At 32.9% G+C, this 27,838-nt stretch overlaps 2 protein-coding genes across 2 annotated transcripts in view; one reads left to right on the forward strand and one right to left on the reverse strand.

Annotated features, from left to right (window-relative positions):
- LOC115879014 (glutamate receptor ionotropic, kainate 2) overlaps positions 1–27,838 on the reverse strand; it is a 409,701-nt gene that overhangs the window by 307,466 nt on the left and 74,397 nt on the right. The window lies entirely within an intron of this gene.
- Positions 5,972–8,936, forward strand: LOC115879015. The gene is made up of 2 exons (XM_030895646.1): positions 5,972–6,284; positions 8,493–8,936. The coding sequence occupies exons 1-2, from the start codon at positions 6,040–6,042 to the stop codon at positions 8,845–8,847; spliced, it is 600 nt and encodes a 199-aa protein (XP_030751506.1). The 5' UTR covers positions 5,972–6,039; the 3' UTR covers positions 8,848–8,936.

A 27,838-nucleotide genomic window follows, 5' to 3' on the forward strand; every position in this document is an offset into this window, starting at 1 on the left:
TATATAAATATCAAAAATGGCAAGAAAAAGTTACCGAACCGGCATGTATGTATAACCCAATAATAAAATAAAAAAATAGGGTATTCCCATTAGAAAATATGTTATATCCGCAACACTTTTTGAATTACCCTGTATACTCTATAGTAATGTTAAAATGTGCTTCTAACCTTACCAATAACTTTTTCATTTAACATTTTGTTCCAAAAACGTTAAAAACGTATTATGTAAAAAAACGTCGTGTAAGGGATAAAAGGGAAAACAGCCAAAAGGGGGAAAACCGACGATGAATACCATGTTAAAGACCGAATATCATAATATTAAAGATACAAACATTTATTACTGTATGCGTTATTATTTGGCCATCGTTTGTTATATTCAATTGCAATTTAATATATGTTTGGCTTTCTTTCACTATAATGCCACTCGGCTTGTCTCGTGGCAGGTTGGCGTAAAAAATGAATAGAAAATGTCTCGCTCTCGTCTCGCTCTTGTCTCGCTCTTGTCTTGCTCTCGTCTCGCGCTCAGCTCGTCAGGTCTGGACGCACCATAGACTGTCGGAGTGGTGACGTCACGAATGTCAAATTGCTTTCCAAACAAGGTTTAGTTCTTTATATTTCTATTGAGCTCTTCCAAATGACGTCGCAAAATAATATAAAATGGAAAAAAACAGGTGATTGCCGACAACCGCCGACTTGTATCTGGTATTTTCAATACGCCTATGATGGTTGCGCATGTTGCAAAATCTGTGAATTTTTATATTGTCAATCATGTTGCAAAAATTAATACTTTTGTGACGTTTGAAAAAAAAAATATTTTTTGCTTAAATTTTGAGAACCGCTGTATCTTTTCTGGGTTTTCTATCTTGTAAATTTAAACTACTACCTATGTTGTCATATTATCAAGATGTTGTTTATAAGATTATGTTTTTACCTAAAAATTAAAAGAAATCTAAATTTTCAACAGGGTAGCCTGGTAACATGTTCCATCGACACCTGTGTAATTGGATTGTATTGTATATCGACTTTTACTTAATACTTACATATTTTAAGAAAATTCTTACTAAATAAACCAAACTAATTAACCGAAGCTACGCCTCTGAAAATTGTGGCTTATGCTCGAGACAGAGAAATCCCAGAAATGAATTCCTGGCGACGCTGTGGCTACTTCCGGGCCAGAGTGTCCTCCGTCCCCTTTCCGTTTTACCCCTTCTTTCCCTTCTCTATTTCCTTTTTCTCCATTTCTCCCTCTGGTCGTTGTTTTGGGACGGCCGATTTAGGACATCGGGTCCTGATCTTCCACTTTTCCTTTAGGGATCGAGGTTCTTTCTCCACTGCCCTAGTCGACAAGTGGATAAAATAAAGAATATCTAGGCAGTTAGTTTAATAAGCTTAAAGAGTACTAAATATAAGAAACGAGATAATTTAATTTCCTTTTATAGATATTTCTTAACTACATTAATCATATAGACTGAGGGTTGTCCTACGTTATATTATTAGAACTTTAAATATTCATGACTTTTTCTGAAAAAAAAATTAAAAAAGTTTTAGAGAAAACTAAAAAAAACATGAAAATATGCTTGAATTTCAAGTCCAAAAAATGAAAAGGCTGATAGGTTATTATTGATAGAATTTTAATTAACGTCATATTTTTTGCTGTTCTAAAATTTTAAAGCAGCACAAAATTTATTTAGTTCAGTTCTACGGAAAGGATGATAACAGTTATCGGAAAATGTGATACTTTAGCAACAGCAAAAAATACGACATTAATCATAAAAAAATCAATAAAAAATTACAATAAAGTAATTACAAAATTTTAAATAAATAATTGTAATAAAATAACCATGAAAGAATCTATAGCATTTAAACGAAATATAAAGATTTTAATTTTTATTTCCAGACTAATACCTTAAAAAAATCCTATTAATCTTCTCCAATAAACCTGACCCTTTTTTACCGGTAAACCATTACCTCCTAATACACTATAGTCGCCCACATCTCCCCTACTTTAAAAAACTCCATTCCCCAAATGTCCGGCATCATCTTAGGGCTCGAATAAGGAACGTTTATGATGCGGGAGAGTCAGGAAAGTTTTCTAGCAAATCTCCTGCGACATTATCACGGCAAAAACGGAGCCAAGGAAGATAGAAGTGGAGGTATAACAGGGTTGGGTGGGGTAGTAAATTAGTCTATTTATTACGTAAGAAATTCTTGTTTAAAGATGATGATTTTTGGTGTAATTTATTTGATGCTTATGCGGAGAATATAGGTTTATGGCACAACAGGAAGATAGGACAAAGAATATATCCAGAAGAATATTTATTAAGATGTAATCTTTAATTTTTCATTATACAGGGTGCTACAAATTCGAGGTACGAGCATTGGTCTCTCGGTAACCGTAATAGACACAAATATGGTTAAATTGGGATAAAGTTGCGCTTTCTGATGTTCACCAAGATGCCGTTTTAAAAAAGTTTTAAAAATTTCAAGGATTGCTGAGTTTTTTGGAAAAAACGGATTTTTTTGAAAATCAATTTTATTTTTTCCTGTCGTTACTTCTTAGAAAATCAAAAAACCAATTGCACATTCTCATAGCCACTTTATTAGGGCTATCTGATAGTATTTTTAGATTTTCAAATTAGCTGATAATTTGTGAGGTACATAGACCAACTTAATTTTTTTAAATGCGGACCTCCATTTTTTATTTTTGGTTTTGAAAGAATTCGGTCTCCTGAGTACAATGATATGCCACACTTTATACTTTTTTCTTGTTTTAGCCAAACCAAAACAAAATATGAAACAAATAAAACAAAGTGCATAACTAAGATGTAAAAATTAAGTAAAAAAAAAACAAAAAAAAAGTTATTCACCCATCCCTGAAGATCAAAACACAAGAACAGTGAGGTGCAGGGGAGGTTGCCGAAACCTGTGACAGTCTCCTATGAATTTTTCATGCGGGCTGTGGAATATGCAAGCCACGTGCCTCCACGTGTCTCCGAAAAAGTTTTAAGTCCAGGTCTCTGGTCAATTCGAGCGGAAACGCTGACGATTTATGACTTTTTATGTGGTCACGTCAAATTTTATCGAATAACGCCAAGAAAAAAATTATATTCTTCGTCGTAAGGTATATACAGGCTGTTCCAATATTCCGTGGACATAGCCTAGACATACCGGGTGTTGCATCGTCGGACGGGACATAGGAAATCCCATATAAATTTTAATGGGGTCAATTATTGACTTCCCTAATTATTTTAGAGAATAATTCTATTTAGGTTTATTGAAGAGCACTAAAACCCACATTCAAAAGAATAACTTTAGATATTTTTGATTAACCCGTTTACGAGTTATCGCCCGACTTCTTTTTAAATATTTCTCCTTTCTTATGGCCCTGTATTTACTTATGAGCACAAGTCAAGGTAAAAGATAACTGTCAAATGAAGTTGTCATTTCAGAAATTTATCTATTTAGTGCTTTATTATGATTATTAAAAACTCATACCTACATCGAAAATATTAGCTATAAATTACACTACCGAAGAAAAAGTATTGATGATTAAATGGTATTATCAAGGAAATAGTTATCAAAAGATGTCGGACATGTTTCCTGCTCTATATCCGAATAGACCGATACCTGGAAAATCTACAATCGCAAGGAATATCCAGAGATTTGAGACGAAAGGTACCCTAATAAATAACTGCAGATGTGAAGCAAATTCCTGCCCTGCAAGAGAAGATGCAAGAAATGATACCGATTTGGAGGATGAAATAGGAATAGATCACACTACAACGTTTCGAATTTTGAAACGACATAAATACTATTCCTTCAAATATGAAAAGCACCAAGAGCTACGAGATGGGGACGAAATACGGCGGCAGGCGTTTTATTTTGATATGATGGAAAGAGCAAACACGGATAGGGAATTTTTAAAAAACATATGTTTCACTGACGAATGCACGTTTACCTTAAATAATGAACCCAATGTTCAAACTTATCGATATTAAAACAAAGAAAACCAACATAGGTTTGTCGAAACAAGGACGCATTATCCACAGAAAGTAAATGTTTGGGCAGGGATATTCGGACACAATATTATCGGGCCATTATTTGATACGCGAAATTTAAATGCAGAATATTATTTGGAACTACTCGAAAATCATATTTTACCTGCTTTACATGATGCCGCTAGGGAAAATCAGGAAGTTTGGTACCAAATGGATGGCTGCCCGGCACATAGAACCCTGTTTTTTTCGGGAATATTTAGATAATAGTTTTAACGGAAACGTTATTGGCCTAAATCATACAGTAAATTGGCCAGCAAGGTCTCCTGATATTTCGCCAAATGATTTCTTTCTCTGGGGCCATTTAAAAAACAGGATATACATGGATAAAAAATATCCAAATCTAGACGAGTTAAAAAATGCTATTTCTGCCGAATGCAATAGAATTTCAGTTTACCAACTAGCGAATGTAAGAAGACAATTTTATGATCGCCTGGGTTATTGTCTAGCAGTCGATGGAGGAATGTTTGAACATCTTCTTAAATCCTAAAGTTCTAACAATTTAATAGTAGGTACCTAAATTAATAAGTTATTGAATATTGTAATAATACTATAATTAACCTTGTAATTGATTACTTTATTTTACTTTAATTCATATTAATTTGTATTTATAAATACATCTTTAAGATTTCCGATGTAGGAATGAGTTTTCAATAATAATAAAGCACTAAATAGGTAAATTTCTGAAATGATAACTTCATTTGACAGTTATCTTTTACCTTGACTCGTGCTCATAAGTAAATACAGGGCCATAAGAAAGGAGAAATATTTAAAAAGAAATCGGCGATAACTCGTAAACGGGCTAATCAAAAATGTCTAAAGTTATTCTTTTGAATGTGGGGTTTAGTGCTCTTCAATAAACCTAAATAGAATTATTCTCTAAAATAATTAGGGAAGCCAATAATTGACCCCATTAAAATTTACATGGGATTTCCTATGTCCCGTCCGACGATGTAACACCCGGTATATACTTACGTGGATAAGTAAATCACTATGGAAACTGTCGCAAACATATCAAAGACTTCCATTTATCTTCTTTTTTTGTTGCACACGCGGTACTTCTACTTTATCTATCCTTGTCGAAAACTCCTATCGTCCACACGCCAAATTTGAACATTAATTTTAAAAATTTAATTTGTAAAATGCTTATATTTGAACAATAAATTGAATGTTTACAGTCACAAAAATTAAATTATGTAAAAAATGCATTTAGCCACTACGTACGAATATCAATATTCTTAGGAAATCTAGCTAGAAAGTATGCATGTGGTTTAATATAAATAAAAGAACAACTGAATACTTTATTTGCCTATAAAAGATAATTCGGGGACCTTTATTACTAGAACTTCCACACACCAAACACTTTCTAGTCATTTTTACGAGTTTTTAGAAAGTCCAACGAAAAAAGATTGAAATATAAATTATTGCACAAACTTAAAATTAACTTCTCATTGAACACACTTGCATCCTTGGCTATATAAAAGCGGTCGATAAAAGAGTAATTAATACAATTTTTAAAATAAAAAACGCAAAATACAAGCGTTGTTACACAATGGAAATAAGATTATGACAAGATTATGACAATATGATGACAATGAAAAGGTTCTTAAAATATCTGAAAAAATGTGTTTATTTTTTTAAACTTTGATGCCCCCTAACGGACAAACGAAACACTTTTTTATAGAGGTAAATTGTGTGCAATGATTATTTTGATTTTAAAAATAGTAGCAGTGGCATATTGGGACACCCTGCATACGATACGATGCCGGATGGTGTGAATTACTTCTATTAAAATCATTAAATAATATTTTTCGAAATTAAAACGTTACGTCCCTGAAGCTATACCTGTATAATAATGTGCACACACCTTTAAGATCTCATAATATTAAAAATCAAATTAAATCAGGTAAACCGTCTTCTTCCTGTCACTGTCAAACATTCAGTCATTATTATTTTTAGTCAAAATTCCAGTTAAAACCACACCCATGGCGGAGTGTTTCTGTCCAGGAGGTCCAAGCAGCGCCTCTGGCCAATACGCTAATGCAACACAACGGAATGCGCAGGCTAGTTACAATGATAGCGGCTTCGAGGACTATTCGGGAGGCCAATCTTTCAACCAGGCTTTCATAGACCCGACTGGATATGATGAGCAACACGGTGCAGCTGGTGCCGTTCCGTATGAGAGCGCCGATGAGATGGATGAAAATAATAATCCTGCGTACTACTCCAGGTAAATACTCTGGTACTATAATATCTCTGGTTCTGGACATTAAGTTAGCTGTCTAACAAAATGTTAGACAGCTAAAACTTAAAATGTATTCCATTGCAAAACCAGGCGAACCAGACCGGTAAACTACGGTTCCTGAAAAACATCGGTTTGATACGGAACGGTTTGGTAAAATATTGGAAACGTCAAATGTTGACGTTTTCTAAATTTCAATACCTTTATTATAAAATTCATGTTTTATGCATTTTTAATGTACCTATTCTCGGCTTTTACGTTTGCTTTTTCTTTTCAATGGAGTTTAATATTGAAAAGTACTTTATTAATAAACTTTCAAACTCGTTAGACAGCTCAAGTGAAGATTTGCAGGTCCAATATTAAAACAGATCAATAAAAAATAAACAAATCTAACCAATATTTATATTTTTATAGCTTACAAAACACTTACGATTACTTGTTGTCTTGTTTTTCATGTTTTCTTTAAATGTTTCTGACTTTAAGAAACAATGGCTGCATGATAAGTTTAAATGTTCCTAAAAAGTCATTCTATTTAGTTAATGAAATTTATTTACCTTTACTGCCTACCTCCATTGCTTTTGGATATAAATACAAAATATTATTTCAAATTTTAAAAATTAAATGAGAATTTTACTCGAACTTCCAATATTTGCTTGATTTCTGTCACATAAATGAAATTGATTGACAAACAAAACCATAATAACCAGCCTTCTCACGCTGGTTAGTTTGTTGACAGTTATAACCGAGTTTTTCAGGAACCGTGTTCCGTAATAAGAAAACTTTCAGGAAACCGATAGAAACGGAACATAAAACCATAACCAAGGTAAGCAACGGAATACACCCTTAATATAAGCAAATGTTAAGCAGTAAAAATAAGTAAGGGTCTCCCCAAAAAACAGAGAGGAATGCAATATGCAATGGTGGGAAAACGGCGAGTTTCTATTTGGATTCAGGAGGCCATTTTAGCCCAGTGATACGTCTCCAATCCTGCGATATGTATTTTATATACAGTTATCGTACCGCAGGGTAACAAAGTGAGAGTATAAACAAGGGTTGAGAGTATAAACAAGGGTTGTAACTGAGGGTTGCTAGAGGTGGGAATTCTAGTTCTTTGGGAGGAACTAGTTCCTTAGTTCTAGTTCCTCCAGAGGAATAGTTCCTTGAACTAGGTCCTTAATTCACAATAGTTCCCGACTAACATTGACATCCCCGTTGCTTGCTAATGGATTTGGTTTTCAGTCAGAACTATTCACCCCCAGTTGAGACGTGTAATTGCATATGTTAAAAACATATAGGTAAGTTTTATAGCAGATAAAAAAATTAAAGAAACTCAAATCATAGTTTAAAAACTATATCACAAATCAATTGGAGGAAATAATACGAAAAATTTACGAAAAAATGTATTTTTCCTCCCTTCAAGCTTTTTGTTTTTCAAAAATTTTTCAAAAAGTTTTTCAAAAATTCAGAATATCTACTTCGTTTTATAAGATATTTCTTAATTTTAGGAACCTAAAGTGAAACATTCCTATAAAATATTTTAAATACAAAGTAAAAATCAAAAACAGTATCCACGACAATTTCCTGTTGTAATTACGCCGCGCCGCGCGGCAATAGACAAGGCAGAATCCATCGTCGTCGCCTTGTATTATATCTCGGATCTGACGACTGAATAGATTCCCGTGAACTAGTCTTTTAATAGTTCCTCTATGTCCGGATCCGATAACATTCGGCTGGCACTCCCCACGCCTGCCTAGCATCAATCGCGCTAGCTGATCCATACGTAAACTAGTCTTTTATTTAGTTCCTCTAGTTCCTTTAGGTCCGGATCCGATAACATACGGTATACGGCTGGCGCTCCCCACTCCTGCCTACCATCGGGCTACGCGGGCTAGCCAATCATTCGCCGTCGCATATTATTCTATATCGGTCACAGTCTCGATCCCGGAACAGGTCCTGAGGAACTAGTTCTTTGAGAAACCAGGAACTAGTTCCTTGCATTCCGGGGTCGGAATAGTTCATTGGAACTAGTTCGTTCACGAACTACACACCTCTAATGGTGGCGCCAGACCACCACTTGGACTTTGTATGTTTATACACACAATATACTTAAGAGATATGGCCTTATTTATTGGCGTGCCGCTAACACTGTACTTTTATGTAAAAACAAAGATTTCAACATAAATTTTATAATTACAGATACGCACACGCTGATGATTCCAACTACCAGGACATGCTGACAGAGGATTGTCCACCTGAATGCCCATCCTATTCGGGTATGCACGGGGCAAGTGGGTACGAAGCCGACGAAAGTTACCAAAGCCCCGGTCCAGGCCATCGAGGAGGAGCCAGAACGACCAGTAACACCTCCATGTGTGACGGTGAAGAGCTGAACAGAACCACCGCACCCAGGAGTACCAAAGTCGACGTACGCAAGGCAAGGATATCGCAGAGTCTTGAGACGTACTTGAACACGATCGATGAAGAAGAGAAGGGCTGTTATATGCAGTTTGTTGAAACTTTGCAGAATGAACGCAGACAATCGCGTTTTTGAAAGCATAAGATTGTGTAATAATTGAAAAATATAAATTTTTAAGTTATTATTTGTCAATTAATTTGTCAATAAAATTTTAAATTAGCCTACATCATGAGTGCTGTTTAGTTGTTGATAAACGGGATTTTACACTGGGGACATAAATATCCTTCGAACCTGCTCTCGATTTCATAAATGTTTTTTTTTCTTGATAATAAGTTGACCTCAATGCCTGTATTTTGTTTTTAATTTCATGAAACCCGTATCTTTCTATACCCATGGTCTCCTCAATTTCCTTATACACTATGTCCCCAGTCCCGAGCTTGTTTATTTTTATAAACGGCCTAGTATCCCATAAGCATCGCCCTTTCACGATATTTTTCTACCAACTTATCAAGAGACAAAATTAATTATTAATAATTCAAATAAAATAAACGCTAGTAGTCTTCACTAATGAACTTGACTAAACTGGACGGTATACACTTGTTTAGTCGACGCTGTAGTTGCTCAAAAACAGAGGTGGGGATGACTACTTGCGCAAGTAAATAGGAATCGTTTCTATTCAGTTGACTAAACAGTTTACTAAATCTGTTACTTGCGCAAATACTAAATCGGGTTGTTTACACCATGCAAGTCACTAAATTTAGTATTTATATATAAATATATCTATATACAGGGTGTTTCAAAACAAATGCGAAAAACTTCAGGGGGTGATTCCTTGTTCAAAATAAAGGGTAGTTTGCTTTATAAACGTTGGGTCAAAAGTCAACCATTAGGGAGATATCGCGGTACAAAGATGGCAGAAAAATAATGTTTTTATTCTTTATCTTGAAAACGAAAAACGATAGACTAATGAAATTTTATGGAAGCATTACTGTTATGAAAACATACTTTCTGGTAATTTTCTCACTTTTTTAAAATGAGTGGAAGGTGTTGAAATAAACTACCTCTATCATTCTTGTTAACAAAATTTAAAAAAAAACTAATCAAACACATGCAAAAAAATTAATTTGGATAGTTTAATTTGGTTAGAAACTTTTTTATCTCTTGTGTTTTTTTGATAAAGCTCACCGATTTGAAATTAAAAAATAAAATGTAAAGCATTACATATCAGGACAAAAAACATTTTTAGATAAAGAATCTAATAGGCTGCTCTAATTTTTTTAGGAAAAAATCTAGTCGGCCGCTGTCACTTTTTAGGATGTTTCTAATATTATTTTATTGACATTACTCTACTGCAATACGTTATTATCTAGATTCTTATTATTACCATTATTATCACTAGATTCTTTATCTAAAATGTTTTGTCCTGACATGTATGCTTTACATTTTATTTTTAATTTCAAATCGGCGAGTTTTATCAAAGAAACACAAGAGATAAAAAAGTTTCCAAACAAACCAAGCTATCCAAATTAATTTTTTTGCATGTGTTTGATAAGATTTTTCTTTAAATTTCGTTAAGAATGATAGGGGTAGTTTATTTCAACCCCTTCCACTCATTTTAAGAAAATAACCAGAAAGTATGTTTTCATAACAGTAATGCTTCCATAAAATTTCATTAGTCTATCGTTTTTCGTTTTCAAGATAAAAAATAAAAACATTTTTCCGCCATCTTTGTACCGCGATATCTCCGTGATGGTTGACTTTTGACCCAACGTTTATGAAGCAAACTACCCCCTGAAGTTTTTCGCAGTTGTTTTGAAACACCCTGTATATTTTTTAGTAAATCTAATCATAAACAAATACAAAAAGCTTACAGCATGCAAATTCCTCCTCAAACACCAACAAACAACAATCACAACGTATATCCCCCAAATTGTCGTCCATTTTCTGTGCCATTTTCTAACAAGACGCGTTGATATTATTCCAAACGAGACAAGCGGCATCCGCTAAGCTTTTATTTAAAGAAACCGTCCGTATAAAATATGTATTCAAACAAATGGTCAGCGTGGGACAATAAGGATGATGGAACAAGTGTGATTTTCACCGTCCTTTTCGAGCTTTTAGGGTTTTCGTATCGCTTAGACGTTGTATGTAGCCTTTTTCTCGGGATTAAGGTTGGATATAGGATTGTCTTTTTACCAATGTGACGTACATAGGTGTTTATATTATATATCATATTATTAGAATGATCAAAAGGCAGTGTCATTTATACAGAGTGTGCCAGATAGAAAACTACATTATCTAAATCGTAGATTTTTGCACGTCCTTTTTTCACAACGAGATCTATCGATTAAATATATTTTCAATATGGCGGCACTTCCGGAAATACCGGAAATTGATAGCAACTTTCTTATTTTAAATGGGTACCCCCATTTTTTATTACACACTTAAATTCTCTGTAAAATTTTATGAGTTTTGATACCAAACTCTATCCTCGTTAATCGTTTTTGAGAAAAAAAAAATATTTAAAGTTTTTGGTGGAAAAAACTGCCTGTCAAAAAAAAATTCGTATAGGCTAAACGTCAACTTTAGTAATTACCACACCCAGTGTAACATAAAGAGAAGACGACATGTGGGTACATATTTCAAAAATTAAATTGTTTGAATGTCGTACAATATTGGCCGTAGCTGCCATGGAATTGAGAGATTAAAAAATGTTTTAAATAAAAACCAATTTTTTTTTCACTAGTGAAAAGATTTTTCAATTCGTTGGTCCTTGATTATACATGTTCCTATACCTAAAATCAACCGTTTTTAAGTTATCTAAGATGTATATTTATGTAATTTTTTCTTGGTTTTATCTAGCTTCCTTTGACCAGCCAAAGTGCCAAGTGCCAGAAAGGATTCCTGCATGGAAAATCACGAATTTATTAATTTTATGGAAAGCACTGTTCATTAAAATGTTGTATCCTATGTTATAGGGCTTGTTTCTCTCTAGAATTTCCTGTCTCATAATGTACCATTTGTGTCCGGGAAGGGTTCATAGTTTTATAGTTGTCGATTTTCGAAAGAAATCAATACATGTATATTATTTCGTATATTTTTCATTTTATTGATTTTATGGAAAGCACTGTTCATTAAAATGTTGTATCCTATGTAATAGGACTTGTTTCTTACTAGAATTTCCTGTCTCACAATGTACCGTTCGTGTCCGGGAAAGGTTCATAGTTTTATAGTTGTCGATTTTCGAAAGAAATCAATACATGTATATTATTTCGTATATTTTTCATTTTATGGAAAGCACTGTTCATTAAAATGTTGTATCCTATGTTATAGGGCTTGTTTCTCTCTGCACTTTCCTGTCTCACAATGTACCGTTTGTGTCGGGGAAAGGATCATAGTCTCATAGTTGTCGATTTTCGAAAGAAATCAGTACATGTATATTATTTCCTATATTTTTCATTTTATTGATTTTATAGAAAGCACTGTTCATTAAAATGTTGTATCCTATGTTATAGAGCTTGTTTCTCTCTACAATTTCCTGTCTCACAATGTACAGTTTGTGTCGGGGAACGGATCATAGTTTCATAGTTGTCGATTTTCGAAAGAAATCAGTACATGTGTATTATTTCGTATATTTTTCATTTTATTGATTTTATGGAAAGCTATGTTCATTAACCTTAGCACTCTTCGACACCTCTTAATATTAATATTAAGAACTCAAACTTTTTTTCATCATCCTGAACGATATTTTCACGGTAACTAAAAAAACATATTTATTTTTTTTTGGTGCACCCTACTAAAGAGTCTTTGTTATATTTATCTAGATATGAACAATTTTTCAACAAAATTTCATTAATTTAAACAGTTTTATTTACATTTTTCATTTTTCAATATTTTTTCGTTTTTTCGTTTATCAAAATTTAGTGTATTAAAAAAATATTAAATAAAAATTCTGTTGCCTATCTTAATCGAATTTTATTGAGTGCCATGCCATTTAAACTGGTACAAAAATTAAATTGCAATACTGAAAAATCGTTTTTTTTTTAATTATTACTGTTTTTATTGGTCCTTTATCGTTAACTAAAGGGGATTTAATTTTAAATTTTCACATTTATCGCCAGAACGATCAAACAAACGCCGAAAATATTTGTAATGTTTTTAAAAAATACCAAAACGTTTTTTTTTAATGCTTTTACGCTTCAAAGTAGTCGTATTTTAATATGAAATAAACGAAAATTTAAAATTCAAGAATAATATATTCAGTGTTTTAAAATTAAAATATACTCACATAGCACATAACAAAAATGAATTTATTAATTTTTAAGCTAGATATTTTAAAATAGTATTTAGTTGGAGCTTAAATAAAATATCTGATATTTTTTAATATATTGAAAAATAATTTTCATATTTTTATAAAGAGGGTGAAAATATATGGGTTGATGCAACAAATTTGGCACTATTTCAACGTCAGAATATGGTTTATTTTCGGTTTATTTTATATTTAAGGTTGGTAACCGTGAAAAATTCGTATAAATTTGATATATTTGTCTTATCTACTTGCTCACCAGGGATCCTGCTGTTAAAATTGAGAATTTTCTACAAGATATAGTACTTTATAAAGTAGAGTAAAAGCTGAATATAATTTGTTATGAAAAAAACGAGTTTGTTACAAAATATTATTCCATCTAATAAAAAAATAATATACAGGGTGTTCCATTTAAAAAACAAAGAAAAAGTATTTTATATTTTAGAAAGTTTGGCATAAAATATTGAACATCCTGTATGATTTACGATTACCATATTTATAACAAAGTAAGAACAGACCATCTAAAGTCAAAAACCTCAAGTTATTTTGATTTCAGAACAGTACTTGTATTTTTAATATTTCTTTTAAGAAGGGCTGAAAAATATATATTATTTTTGATTTATTTATTAATATCTCTGAAACTATCGAAAAATATTTGCTCATATCTTAGGATTATGTAAAGTGATCTGAAATGAAGCCAAAAATGCAATAACATACAAGGTGTTCCATTAAAAAAATCATCCAGATCCACTCACACTTTTTTGAGCCACCCTAAAGAAGTTAAAATATTTTCCTGAAATACATCCTGGTACATACTGTAGATTTGCACTTAAACAAAAATCTCATTTTTTTTTATTCTAGGAGCTACAGATGCCCGACGCACTATTGCCGCACCCAGTATATGTAATATCAGTCAAACTTTTTTGAAGCACACTGTATACTCAAAAATAATATAACTTTGTTATTTAACATTTTATTAATTCCCAAATCAACCGAAGATTATGAACTACTTTCCATCGTTGGCGACTCACCTGTACAAAACAGGAAGGAAAAATATCTCAATTTTAGCTGACCATACCAATGGGTAGGCTATTAAGATCGGCAAGTTTTGCATTTTCGACTCAAAATCGAAGTTATTTGGGTCCATAAAAATGACCTAAATACAAAATATTTTCAGTCTGTCAGTCTGTCTGTCTGTCTGTCCTGTCTGTCTGTCTGTCTGTCTGTCTGTCTGTCTGTCTGTCTGTCTGTCTGGTCACCGCCTGTCTGTCTGTCTGTCTGTCTGTCTGTCTGTCTGTCTGTCTGTCCCTGTCTGTCTGTCTGTCTGTCTGTCTGTCTGTCTGTCTGTCTGTCTGTCTGTCTGTCTGTCTGTCTGTCTGTCTCTGTCTGTCTGTCTGTCTGTCTGTCTGTCTGTCTGTCTAATCTGTCTGTCTGTCTGTCTGTCTGTCTGTCTGTCTGTCTGTCTGTCTGTCTGTCTGTCTGTCTGTCTGTCTGTCTGTCTGTCTGTCTGTCTGTCTGTATGTCCTGTCTGTCTCTGTCTATCTGTCTGTCATCTGTCTGTCTGTCTGTCTGTCTGTCTGTCTGTCTGTCTGTCTGTCTGTCTGTCTGTCTGTCTGTCTGTCTGTCTGTCTGTCTGTCTGTCCTGTCTGTCTGTCTATGTCTGTCTGTCTGTCTGTCCTGTCTGTCTGTCTACTGTCTACTGTCTGTCTGCTGTCTGTCTGTCTGTCTGTCTGTCTGTCTGTCTGTCTGTCTGTCTGTCTGTCTGTCTGTCTGTCTGTCTGTCTGTCTGTCTGTCTGTCTGTCTGTCTGTCTTATCTACTTGCTCACCAGGGATCCTGCTGTTAAAATTGAGAATTTTCTACAAGATATAGTACTTTATAAAGTAGAGTAAAAGCTGAATATAATTTGTTATGAAAAAAACGAGTTTGTTACAAAATATTATTCCATCTAATAAAAAATTAATATACAGAGTGTTCCATTTAAAAAACAAAGAAAAATATTTTATATTTTAGAAAGTTTGGCATAAAATATTGAACATCCTGTATTATTTACGATTACCATATTTATAGCAAAGTAAGAACAGACCATCTAAAGTAAATACCTCATATTATTTTGATTTCAGAACAGGTACTTGTATTTTTAATATTTTTTTTAAGAAGGGCTGAAAAATATATATTATTTTTGATTTATTTATTAATATCTCTGAAACTATCGAAAAATATTAACTCATATCTTAGGATTATGTAAAGTGATCTGAAATGAAGCCAAAAATCCAATAATATACAAGGTGTTCCATTAAAAAAAATCATCCAGATCCACTCACACTTTTTTGAGCCACCCTAAAGAAGTTAAAATATTTTCCTGAAGTACATCCTGGTACATACTGTAGATTTGCACTTAAACAAAAATCTCAATTTTTTTTATTCTAGGAGCTACAGATGCCCGACGCACTATTGCCGCACCCAGTATAAGTAATATCAGTCAAACTTTTTTGAAGCACACTGTATACTCAAAAATAATATAACTTTGTTATTTAACATTTTGTTGTAATTCCCAAATCAACCGAGATTATGAACTACTCTGTCGTTGACTCACCCTGTACAAAACAAGGAAGAAAAATATCTCAATTTTTAGCTGACCATACCAATAGGTAGGCTATTAAGATCGGCAAAAAAAAGTTTTTTTAATTTCACTCAAAATGAGTTATTTGGGTCATAAATGACCTAAATACAAAATATTTTCTGTCTGTCTGTCTGTCTGTCTGTCTGTCTGTCTGTCTGTCTGTCTGTCTGTCTGTCTGTCTGTCTGTCTGTCTGTCTGTCTGTCTGTCTGTCTGTCTGTCTGTCTGTCTGTCTGTCTGTCTGTCTGTCTGTCTGTCTGTCTGTCTGTCTGTCTGTCTGTCTGTCTGTCTGTCTGTCTGTCTGTCTGTCTGTCTGTCTGTCTGTCTGTCTGTCTGTCTGTCTGTCTGTCTCGTCTGTCTGTCTGTCTGTCTGTCTGTCTGTCTGTCTGTCTGTCTGTCTGTCTGTCTGTCTGTCTGTCTGTCTGTGTCTGTCTGTCTGTCTGTCTGTCTGTCTGTCTGTCTGTCTGTCTCGTCTGTCTGTCTGTCTGTCTGTCTGTCTGTCTGTCTGTCTGTCTGTCTGTCTGTCTGTCTGTCTGTCTGTCTGTCTGTCTGTCTGTCTGTCTGTCTGTCTGTCTGTCTCTGTCTGTCTGTCTGTCTGTCTGTCTGTCTGTCTGTCTGTCTGTCTGTCTGTCTGTCTGTCTGTCTGTCTGTCTGTCTGTCTGTCTGTCTGTCTGTCTGTCTGTCTGACCAACCGATTTTAACCAAATTTAACACAAAAATACTGCGGTACCCGAGAATCTGACTATTAGTTGTTGTTGGTGGTGGGGGGTTGGTAAAGGGGTATGGGAGGGGGTTAAAAATTTAAAAAAATCGTAACTACAAAATTACAGTAGCTAGCGAAACGCCGTTTTCAAATTAAGATTAGAAATAATATTTGCAACAAAATTTGTAATAACATCAAGATCAGTCAAAGTCGCAGTTTTCGAGATATTAACATATTTTAGTATGGACGGCTATACGTGCCTCCCGGCGCCAATTTTTTTAATGTGCATTCTGTCACATACACATATTTTTTTATATAATACCCTTTTAGTCCATTTTTCTGTTTTGTGGCTTTGGTGTCAATCAATGTTATTAAAATAAAATATAATAAACTTTTAAAATACAAATCTTCATTAATCCACTCCATCTGCAATTCAATTTAATTTGCCCAGTTTTATATTTTACAATATATTTTTCACTAGTAAAATATCCATTCCCTGTCAGTATCCAGCAATTTGTTGGACGTCAAAAAATTCCGAAAAAACAAAATATATTGGAGTAAAATAGTTGATTAACAAAACGAAAAATAATATAAAATTTGTCGGACAGGTGAGCGTGTCCGTTAAAAAAGGTTCTATTGTTTGTGTTTTAAATTTGTTTTATCGCTCAAATTCTGTCATTTATTTTTATCCCTCCGCTGCTGTTGGCACACGAGAAATATTGAACTGTTTTATCTGATCGGAATATAGGGGTGTACGTGTTATTTTTGCTAATATACATTTCGGAAAATAGGTTTGCGAGTTTAAAAATTTACGCCCCAGGTCAAATGTTTTTATTTTGTCAAAAATGATTTTCTATAAAAAAAATATAGTAAAAACAGCATTATGAAACAATATACAGGGTCGCTGATATGTATGGGAACGGCCGATTATTAGGTAAAATATAAGAGGTATGGTAATGGCAAAACAATTTCCGAAGCACGTGATCAACTTTGAGCGACAAGCAATGGCGACAGCGCTGCCAGATTGTGATGGATTTATGAGATTAATCTTAATTTAAAAATGAGGAACAATATATTTATTATATCATTTTTTAAAGATTTTAACGTTTTATTTTTAATTTAATAAATAATATTTTAGTAACTAATTGATTTATTTGTTTTATAACGTATTTTACTTATTACATATTTAGTGGAGTGCCCAGAGACTTTTACCTCGAAATTCAATTACTTTATAATACTTAATTCTTAATACTTAATTCTTTTTCTAAGTAAATTTATTGAAATAAATAAATTTAATTCTGCTTATATTCTAATCATTGAAATTTGGTTGAAATCGAATTATACAGTGTGGCGCGTCATATACGACATATATTTTGAAATACATTCACTGGCACGAAAAATGGGTACCTTAAAACTTTGATGTATTTTAAAGATTAATATATTTTATTTTAATGGGCCGATTTTGATGATTTTTTAAGCAGTGTGTTGCCAAATTATTTGAATTTTTAGTATCTTTTTCTAAATTAAAAATGACACTCCCCATCTGTTATTAATACGAGGGAAAACAAAATGTTGATATTTTGGTGAAAGTTTGAAACACCCTGTGAAACCTGTTAAAACAGCAAGAAATTTAAAAATAATTTTATCATCTGGATACATCCTTTCTCGATGGTTTGTTTTTTGGTTCATCTCATTAGCTTTATTTTTGTTTTTGTTGTTTATTTATTTTTGTTGGTTAAGGCCTTCTTGACAGAAGATTTGCTTCATTTAATCTTCTTCTTGTAGTCCGTTAGTTAATATGTACGGTCCTTAAGTGCAATTCATTATAAATTTGAAAAGCTGGTAAACGGCGGTTTCTTAGCGATAAACTTACAAAAAGTCGATCGTCTCGATTAGAAGTTCTCATCCGAATGTTCCTGGACGTCTAGATTGACGTCCTCATGGACGTGGTCATAATTCAAAGACCATTTAATATACTAGATGATATTAAGGTACTTTTGGGACCGGAATTTTATAGCAAATTCACTGAACTCGAATAAATAAATGATATATATTTGACTCACCCTGTATATCTATAAAAATACTTTTGAAATGTTAACTACCATTAAACATATATTTTGTAAAAGGTTTGGAGTGAAAATCTCAAATAGGAATCCTGATACAGAGCTTTTCCGGAATACGGAGCCATCTTGTATGTATGCATTATCTATGTTGTGTAAGTTAATAACATCGGGCAATTATTTCCCTTGGTAATAATTCCTTTGATACATAAATAACTATAATAAACATTGATATCCAGATGTAAAATTTATACAACACATTCAAAGAAGTTCAAAAGTTCGTTGGCCTTTTCTGAACTTATTTTTCTTTGAATTTCGACTTTTCATCGTTTCGGAAATCCATCAGATCCACTTTTTAATCCACTCTACATCTCGATCGACTCTCCAGATAGTTGGAATTTTCCCCATAAGTCGCTTTTGGCCAGAAATAAAATAGTCGTAATCCCATCTGATTAGGGCCGAATCGGTAGATCGATAGAAACGACTTAAAAGAAAATAGGATCTGAATTTTTAAAGACACCGTCCGTCGTCTTCCATGTCTTCCACGGTTCTGGAAGCGATCCAAGAATATTTTCCCGGACGTGTAGAGTCTGGATCGGTTTAAAAGAGTGTATCTTGGTTTTACAAGGAAAAATAAAAAAAGAAGAATTTTAAAGGGTGTTTGGTAGATCTAGATGTAGATTGACCGTTGTAGATTTCTGTATTCTTAATCCGGTTAATGATGGAGAAAAACAATTGTAAATAAAATTTTATTTTAAGATGAAACTTTTGTTAACAACATTCTGAGAATTCGAATAATGAATTGAATAATGACAAGACAAGTGACACCTGTCTAAAAAAGACAGCGATTTGGCAGTGACAATTTGGTTGGTTTGGTAAAATTTAGAGTAACAGTTTTGATGATGCAAAAGTAATACATATTCTATGAGTTTGCCTAACGATTAACATTAATTTAAAAATAAATCCCCAACATGAATAATGCACAAAACATTAAACAAAAACAGACCACAGATCACACAAAACAAATTGCTGGTTAGTAGCAATTAGTAGTAGTGAGAGATATAGATGTAGTAGTATGTTGGTTTAATGGACACAGCTGCCAGGCTATCCCGCCGAGTGATAGAATTATCGTTTTTTTATAAAAATTAAAAAAATAATAAAAAGTTGTTAAATATTATATAAAAAATAGTATCCGGATTTATATTAACTCTATTTTTTGAAGTTTATAAAAAGCATTTATAAAAAAAATCAATTATTTAACAGCTGTTAGTAAGAAGTTTTGCATTTTCTTCTTTGTCTTATAGGATTTTTAGAAATTTCTATATGTATATAACATTTTTAGAAGAAAATACCTCACGTCGTACAGGCAATCTTCCTGTAATATCGCGCCATGCCCAGGTGTTCGAAATGAAATTTAGGAGACATAAATATTAAAATTTAGACGTTTTCCTTCGCGACGAGGCTTTGTCTTAATTGAACAATAATATATTTTGTTTATTTATGTTGGCGCGCTGTCGCACGATGACAAACAACTGAAAGAAAGATTTACATTTTCTGACAAAAAAATCCCAAGAAAATACGGAGTAAAATGTGTCTTCTATAAATAATGAAAACAGGTATAAAAGAAATAATAGTTTAAAAATAACAAAAAAAAACGAATGAATAAAAATATTAAGGAAGGAGCATATCAAAAAACATAGTTCGAGCGCGATGGGGATCAAAAATGGCCGACTTAAATTCCGGTTTATCAGTGCCGTTCTAATTTTATTCAAAACGTTTAAAAATATGATGTAGGGTAGACTGAATAACTTGTTGTTTTATTTTACGTTGTCAATAAATGTTGGTTGTTATTAAAATTGTTATCTATACTAATATATAAAATCCTTAAGTGACTGACATACTGATTAATCACGATCCTGCTCAAACCACTCAACGTAAGAAGCTCAATTTTGGCATTCAGGTTGATTCTAGGGTGTAGAGGTTCGATAAGAAGGGATTTTTCGAAATTTCAATTCCAAGAGGGTGAAACGACCCCTCAAATATTACAATATTTTTATTTAAAAACGGTCTAGTTTCCGAAAACGCTTAAACACGTATATTTTATTTTGTTTTTTACATATTTTAAGATTTTTAAAAAGTGTATACAGGGTGTTTCAAAAATCTGGTCATTGATTAATCACGATCCTGCTTAAAGCACTTGACGTAAAAAGCTGATTTTTGGAAAACAGATTGACTTTAGGGCGTAGAGGTTCGATAAGAAGGGTTTTTTCAAACTCGAATTCTAAGGGGGTGAAACTATCCCTCAAATATTAAAATATTTTTTTATTTAAAACCGGTGAGTTTTCGGAAAAACTCTTAAACACGTATATTTTATTTTGTTGTTTTACATATTTTAAGATTTTTTATAAATTTATACAGGGTGTTTCACAAAATATGAGCATTGAGTAATCACGATTCTGCTTAAATTGCTTGACGTTTAAAGCTGATTTTTGGCAAACGGATTGACTGTGGGGTGTAGAGGTTCGATAAGGAGGGGTTTCTCGAATCTCAAATTCCAAAAGGGTGAAAACGCCCCTCATACATTACAATATTTGTTATTTAAAAAACGGTTAGTCTTTCGGGAAAACGCTTGGACAAGCATAATTTATTTGTTTTTTTACATATCTGGAAACTTTTTAAAAAATCATACAGGGTGTTCCCTTATGTAAAGCTTATGTTTCCTGGGTGTAAAGTGTACCGTGTTCCCGGGTGTAAAGCTTATTTTTAGCAAACGGATTTTTCGAAAGTCAAATTCCAACGAAATGAAACTACCCCTCAAATATTACCAAGTTATACAATAATATCGCCATATTGTTTTTTCTCATGCTGACATTAATGTGAGAAAATTTAGCCAGTTTGTATGTTAATGGAAATTCTTGCTTTGCTTTATCATCACCATTACAAATGATTAATTCGACGCGAACGAAGTCGCTGGTACACGCTAGTAAAAATATACCGTATGATCGAATAAAAACGGCGTCCAGTTGGCTTGGAAATGAACATCGATGACATTCCCCATATAATTTTACATATAAAATGACAGCGATCTTCATTTCATAGCCATCGCTGACGCCGTTTTTTCTCGATCATACGGTATAATTCTAATAAATATAGACAAAAAATATATAGTTCTAATAAAAATAGATAAGTTATAATAACTATTTATTAACACAAACATCCGATACGCTACTGAAGCAGGTAAGTCAAATTGACGTATTTAAATTCTTTGACATCTAATCTTTGACAAGTAGTAAATAAAAACAAAAATGTAAGATAAAATATATAATTAGTTAATTTTAAGTGAATTTCATAAATGATAGGTTTAGTACGCGTATGTATAATATATAGTCACTGCTAGTGAAAAGGTATTTAACCGAGATATACGGCACGCTACACAACCAACTATTTTGCTGCCTTTTTCGATAAATCGCAATAGTGTCACTGTTAATTTAATTTCTGCCACAATTTCCATCTAGATTTACTACCTTTATACAACTATCAGTAGTAGAATAAATAATAAATAACATAAAATAAGCTCAGTAAAGACTCAAAAATACAGAAAATTTCAAATCAAATTCAAATGTGTCAAATGAATCGTCAAACAGAACTCTCAAGACCTCCGTTTACCATGCATGAATCTTTTTACTCAAAGATACAGGTAAACCTATTTAAAATCCAGTTAAAAAATAACAGAGAAAAAATTTATTCAAAATAGCAGCATGTTCGTACACAGACATATCATTTTTGGCGATAAAAATATTCGGAAAAAATGGCACAACGCTTTATCGAATAAATTTTCGGGATAAAAATTGGGGAAACATTTTTAGTAAGTCGTGGAGGAAGTTAACGCTTGCTGACCCAGCACCGCTGGATATTTGCCAAGGCAAAATGCAACTACACCAGTCATTCTCTCTACAAGATAAAAAGCTTACTTGAAAATTATGGCCGCAATCTCCTATTGCTGCCGGAGAGCACAATAACTCTCATACTTTATAGAAGAAATTTCAGCTTTTAACTATTTTATGCCTTTGTATTTATTTCATTTTTGTATGGCCATCCGAGAACTTTATTTTTAGATAAACCCATATCGTATATACTCCGTTACTTTTTTCTTTTTTTTCATAGCAACTGTTAAAATTGCCTTATCTATATCTATCAAAAATAGTAGATAAAATAGTACTTTAACCGCAAAGGTAGATTAAATGATACTTTAACAGCGAGGATAGGTTAAAAACTTTATTTCTTCTCGCACGTTTTTTAATTACTTCCATTTTTGAAAATTTTTGTATCCCTTTTCATAAGTTATTCAGGATTTAAATGGAAGTAGTTTGGATATGGCGTTTGTCGCCTCAGCCTGAATATCTGTTGGTAATTTACTTATTTCGTTTTGAGCCATTTCTGGCTCCAATTCAATCAGCAATCGACACGAAAAAGAATTAAAAAATATTGACTCAAAGCTGACAACTAAAGAGACAGCTTTATTTATTTGTCAAATTACATTGAAACCACGCAACATACGCCAACCCAGCACAATATTTTTATAAAATGCTTTCAGTTAACCTACATATGCTACCAAAATTTAATTTCGATATAAACTGCCGTTCTCCTTGGAGCTTCCGCGGCGTATGAGGGGCGCCACCCTGTATAAACAAGATTTCTTACAGAACCAAACCCAGACAAAAGCAACTTCCTGCATTAATAATTCCATTTATCAATATAACTTATGTACGAATAAAAAAAATAATATTACACAGGAATAAATAACCAACACAATATTTTATTAATAATAACACTTACTGTTGTAAAGTTTGAAGAGGGGATTTTCACAGGGGATGCCATCCCTTGTGGGGGTTTCACTGTCTCCAACCTATCCACTCTTATCTAACTGGGATGCTTCCATCTGATTTACACGGGTTATGCTACCGGGCCGTCATAAATCTACCCCACCCCCTGGTTAGGGGAGGGGGAAGTCCTAAACGCTGTCTATACCCTCTCCACGGAAACCACCGTACCGACTAATACGAATTTGTTATCAGTTCGGTCAATTACCGGCTAAGTTATGGCGCTGACATCGCACCCTGTTTAACTAAATCGCCCACAGAACTAATAGGAATACATATTATACGATTTGGTGGGCTCAGAATTGGTCTAAAACTTATTTTTCTTTGGAATGGATGTGTGGTTAAATCGACAGAAATATAATGACAGACACGAAAAACGGACATCTTAAAATATGAATGTCTTTTAGAATTATACAGGGTGTTTCAAAAAACATGTGCCATCTCTCATTCCTCACGCAAAAATAAGATTTATTTTTCATAGTCATTCATGAGTCAATATTTTTTAATTCTCTTTCGTGTCGATTGCTGATTGAATTGGAGCCAGAAATGGCTCAAAACGAAATAAGTAAATTACCAACAGATATTCAAGCTGAGGCGACAAACGCCATATCCCAACTACTTCCATTTAAATTCCGAATAACTTATGAAACGGAATACAAAAATTTTCAAAAATGGAAGTAATTAAAAATCGTGCGAGAAGAAATAAAGTTTTTAACCTATCCTCGCTGTTAAAGTATCATTTAATCTACCCTTGCGGTTAAAGTACTATCTTATTTATCTATATTATCTACTATTTTTGATAGATATAAAGTAATTTTAAGAGTTGCTATGGAAAAAAAGATTAAAATCTACTTTAATCTTGCTGTGTATCGCGCAATAATTCCTCCCTAATCGGAACCCGGAAGTTATCCATCCCACACCGGAAAAAAGAAGGACATACACACAAAAAAGGGCCCTTTTTTAATCCGGACAACGTGCCTCTCGGAGGTGCCGGTATAAATTAAAAGATTCAGGAAATTAATTGGTTTTTCCGAGAGTGCGCCCCGAGTTTGTTTTGCTAAGGACGAATTTTTTGCTTGTACGCTCTTCAAAATAAACATTTAACTGATGGAAAATGGTTCAAATTGGGTATACATTTTAGTGAATTTATGGATGAATTGTTTGAAAAATTGAGAAAACCAGTTGATGTTCCTCGATAATTGTACAGTCTGTCCATTTTACGAAAATTCTATATAAAATATAAAACCGCGAATATCTGCGAAACCGTGAAAAATTAATTCTAGCTTAATAAAAAATCGAATTTTAAAATTCAATCTAGAGTGCCACGGCTATGTTAAAAACACTAATTCTTAATCAAGGACTTTTGGAAAAATAGATTTGATCGTCTAATATTTTTAGGTTCTTTTCTTGGCCAGAAAATGTCCAAATCGTATTTTTAATCATATCTCATTTTTTCAAATGGAACGAGGGTGACTCATTAGCATATTTGAAAAAAGCATTTTTTACGAATAATTTGATACCACACACTTGGTGTTTCGAGTCAAATTATCGTTATGGACCGCATGTTACAATTTCAAATAAATCATATGCTAAAATGTCAAAACTTGATATATGATATGTCATTCTATTAAGAGTGATATTTTCTATCGAATAAAGTAGAAAAATACCGAGGGTGCTATTTAAAAATCAAAAGTTGAAGTAATTTTCGGTGAAACCGGAAGTGACCAAAAACAGTTGAATACGTCAATCAATCCTAATTTATGTCATACACTAACATAACAAATCTTGTTTTTTTAACTAAGAAAAAAAATAAAAAAGTTATCGGGGTGAGCCACTTTTGAGACGGACCCTGTATATATTTTTTATTTATTTATTATCGAAATAAACTTACTCATATCTTAGGATTATGTACAGTAATCTGACAGCAAGCCCAAAATCCAATATGTAATATATAGGGTGTTCCATTTAAAAAAAATCGTCCCGATCCACTCACACCACTTTCACCTTTTTGAACCACCCTATAGTAGTTAAAATATTTTCCTGAAATACACCCTAGTACATACTTTCGGTTTACAATTAAACAAAATTCCCAAGTTTTTTATTCTAGGAGCTACAGATGCCCGACGCACTATTGCCGGACCCTGTATAATTTTCGATATATTTTTCAAAGATTCGTATTCCTTTTTAGTTGTTTCGCATACAAGTTTTTTTTACATTTGACCGGTTGAATTTTTTTGAAAATACGATCCTTTAATATGTATTTTTATACTGACAACTTGGTATAGTCTGTAAAACGAATAACTTTGAATTTGACAGTTCCCGCGGGCTCTTCTAGTGCTAATTTTATTAGGTTAGCAACTTGCGGCCATGCTGACGCAATGCCGTCTCTAATAGAGCAGCCTAGGAACGAGATTCATGACGTCACACTAGTTAGATACTACAGATTAATAACTATGTTGTAGAATACATGGAAAACATAATTATTCCTCGATTTGTTGGTTTGTATTTTAAAAATTATATAGTTTACATGAAATATACATAATATACAGTTAATAAATACAATATATATATACCTATTTATATTAATAAATACTTTGGCAGATAAACTATGAACCATACAAATGCAGCAAATGTTTTACAATATGACTGAAATCGTCCTCCATAGTTAATGTAGATAGTTTTTGTGTTAAGAATAATAATTTAAAAAAATATGTGGTCATCTTTTGACAAGTTTATATTAGTTTATTAATTGCAGTAAACATTATAATATATAAATAAATTTTGTGAATTCAAATAAAAATACATCACTATTAGTAGATATTGAATGTTTTTTGTTAAATTAGATCTATTTTCGAACCCCAAAATTTAAAATATATTTTACATTTTACCCATTATCTTATGTACCACCTATTCATTATTTGTATATTGTAAAACATTTGCTGCATTTGTATGGTTCATGTTTATTAGCCAAAGTATTTATTACAATAAATCGGTATATATTATATTGTATTTATTAACTGTATATTATGTATATTTCATGTAAACTATATCATTTTTAAAATACAAACCAAAAATACGAGGAATAATTATGTTTCCCATGTATTCTCCAACATATTTATTAATCCGTATTATCTAACTAGCGTGACGTCATAAATCTCGCCTCGTGGCTGTTCTAATAGAGACGGCATTGGTCTAATATTTAGAAATGTCAAAAGCTGATGACATTTTACTTTTGTCAATTATGATATTTCGTGTTGATTTTTGCAAGAAGAGGAAGAATTGTCACTTGTTTTATTATTTTCCTTTTCTATTTCACGAAAGTAAAAAGAGTTACTTACCTGATTCGTTCAGGCTAGTTCAGGCACTCAATTTAAAGAATATCAGTAACTTTTTTGACAGAGGGATTTTATATTTGCCATGTTGGTAAAAAATAACGATCAAAATTCAAAGTTATTCATTTTATAGACTATAGTTTAAGATACTGTTTAAAAATACTTTTTTGGGTTTGGTTTCATGAAAATGTATTTTCTCTAAGTCTCTGCACACCCAAAGTTCGAAAATTCAACTCTGTAATTAAAAATTATTTTTATTATAAGAAATAAAATAACTTTATTTAAGACAGTTTTTTTATGAATTTGTGTATTCGTTTAAAGGTGGGTATACACATGCGATTAAACTTCTTTATTTTTCTCTAGATAATATTATTAATTATTTCCTAACATAGGCTATCGGCCTCATAGTTCTACTGGGCACCTTTTTGGCAGTTTGCGGCTTTAAAATGCCAACTTTAGCGTTCTGCAACAACTTATCAGCCTGTTTCAACGTTTCGGCAGCGGTTATCTTCAATGTCGTATCGCACACTATCGGTACCTTGTTCGAAAACGTTCCCTGCATATTCGGCAACAGTGCCTTTGGCAGGACCGTCATTTTGACGCTTTTACTATCACTTAGTCTGGTGCATTTCGGATTCACTTGCTTCAAACAGCTTTTCATTTCTGACCGAGTCGTGGCATTGTATAAGCCGACTGTGTTAGGTTTTTCTGGAATATCCTGTTGTCTGGATTTGGCGAGCTTCACGTAGGTGTCGGGTTTGATTTGGTTAGCTGACCTGGTCGTTTTTCCAGCAAGAGCACTTCTAAGCCTTTCCTCGGCTTTTTTGATGCTATTTTCCGTAGAAGCTGAGATCATTTGTTTAGGGTTTTTTTCGTTCTTTGGCTGGTTGAGTTGGATGGTTTTTCCTACATTCAGGACGGTGTTAACGATGTTTTTTCTTATGGCATCTATATCTCCGTCGTTTCTTTTAACATTACAGTCCTTATTTCTACTTTGAAAAATGGGAATCTTTTTCTTGCAAGGTGTTTTTTCACCGCTTGATAATGGTGGTTCACATTCATACTTTTTGCAAACAATTTTCGGGATATTTTTTAATGCGTTGTATTCTTTTTTAGGTGTCTCGCATACGAGTTTTTTACATTTGACGGGTTGCGTATTTTTTTTAGAATCTTTTGGTTTCTTCTCATTCCAACTATCCTTTTCGTAGAACACAGTGCAGGTTTG

Source organism: Sitophilus oryzae, unplaced genomic scaffold (genome assembly GCF_002938485.1).
Source record: "Sitophilus oryzae breed Bouriz unplaced genomic scaffold, Soryzae_2.0 scaffold_154_pilon_pilon, whole genome shotgun sequence".
Lineage (NCBI taxonomy): Eukaryota > Metazoa > Arthropoda > Insecta > Coleoptera > Curculionidae > Sitophilus > Sitophilus oryzae.

Excerpts from the sequence above, each read along its gene's own strand:
- LOC115879015 (XM_030895646.1), top strand. The coding sequence starts at position 6,040 with ATGGCGGAGTGTTTCTGTCCAGGAGGTCCAAGCAGCGCCTCTGGCCAA. Across the intron at positions 6,285-8,492 it reads AATCCTGCGTACTACTCCAG|ATACGCACACGCTGATGATT; the intron begins GTAAATACTCTG and ends TTATAATTACAG.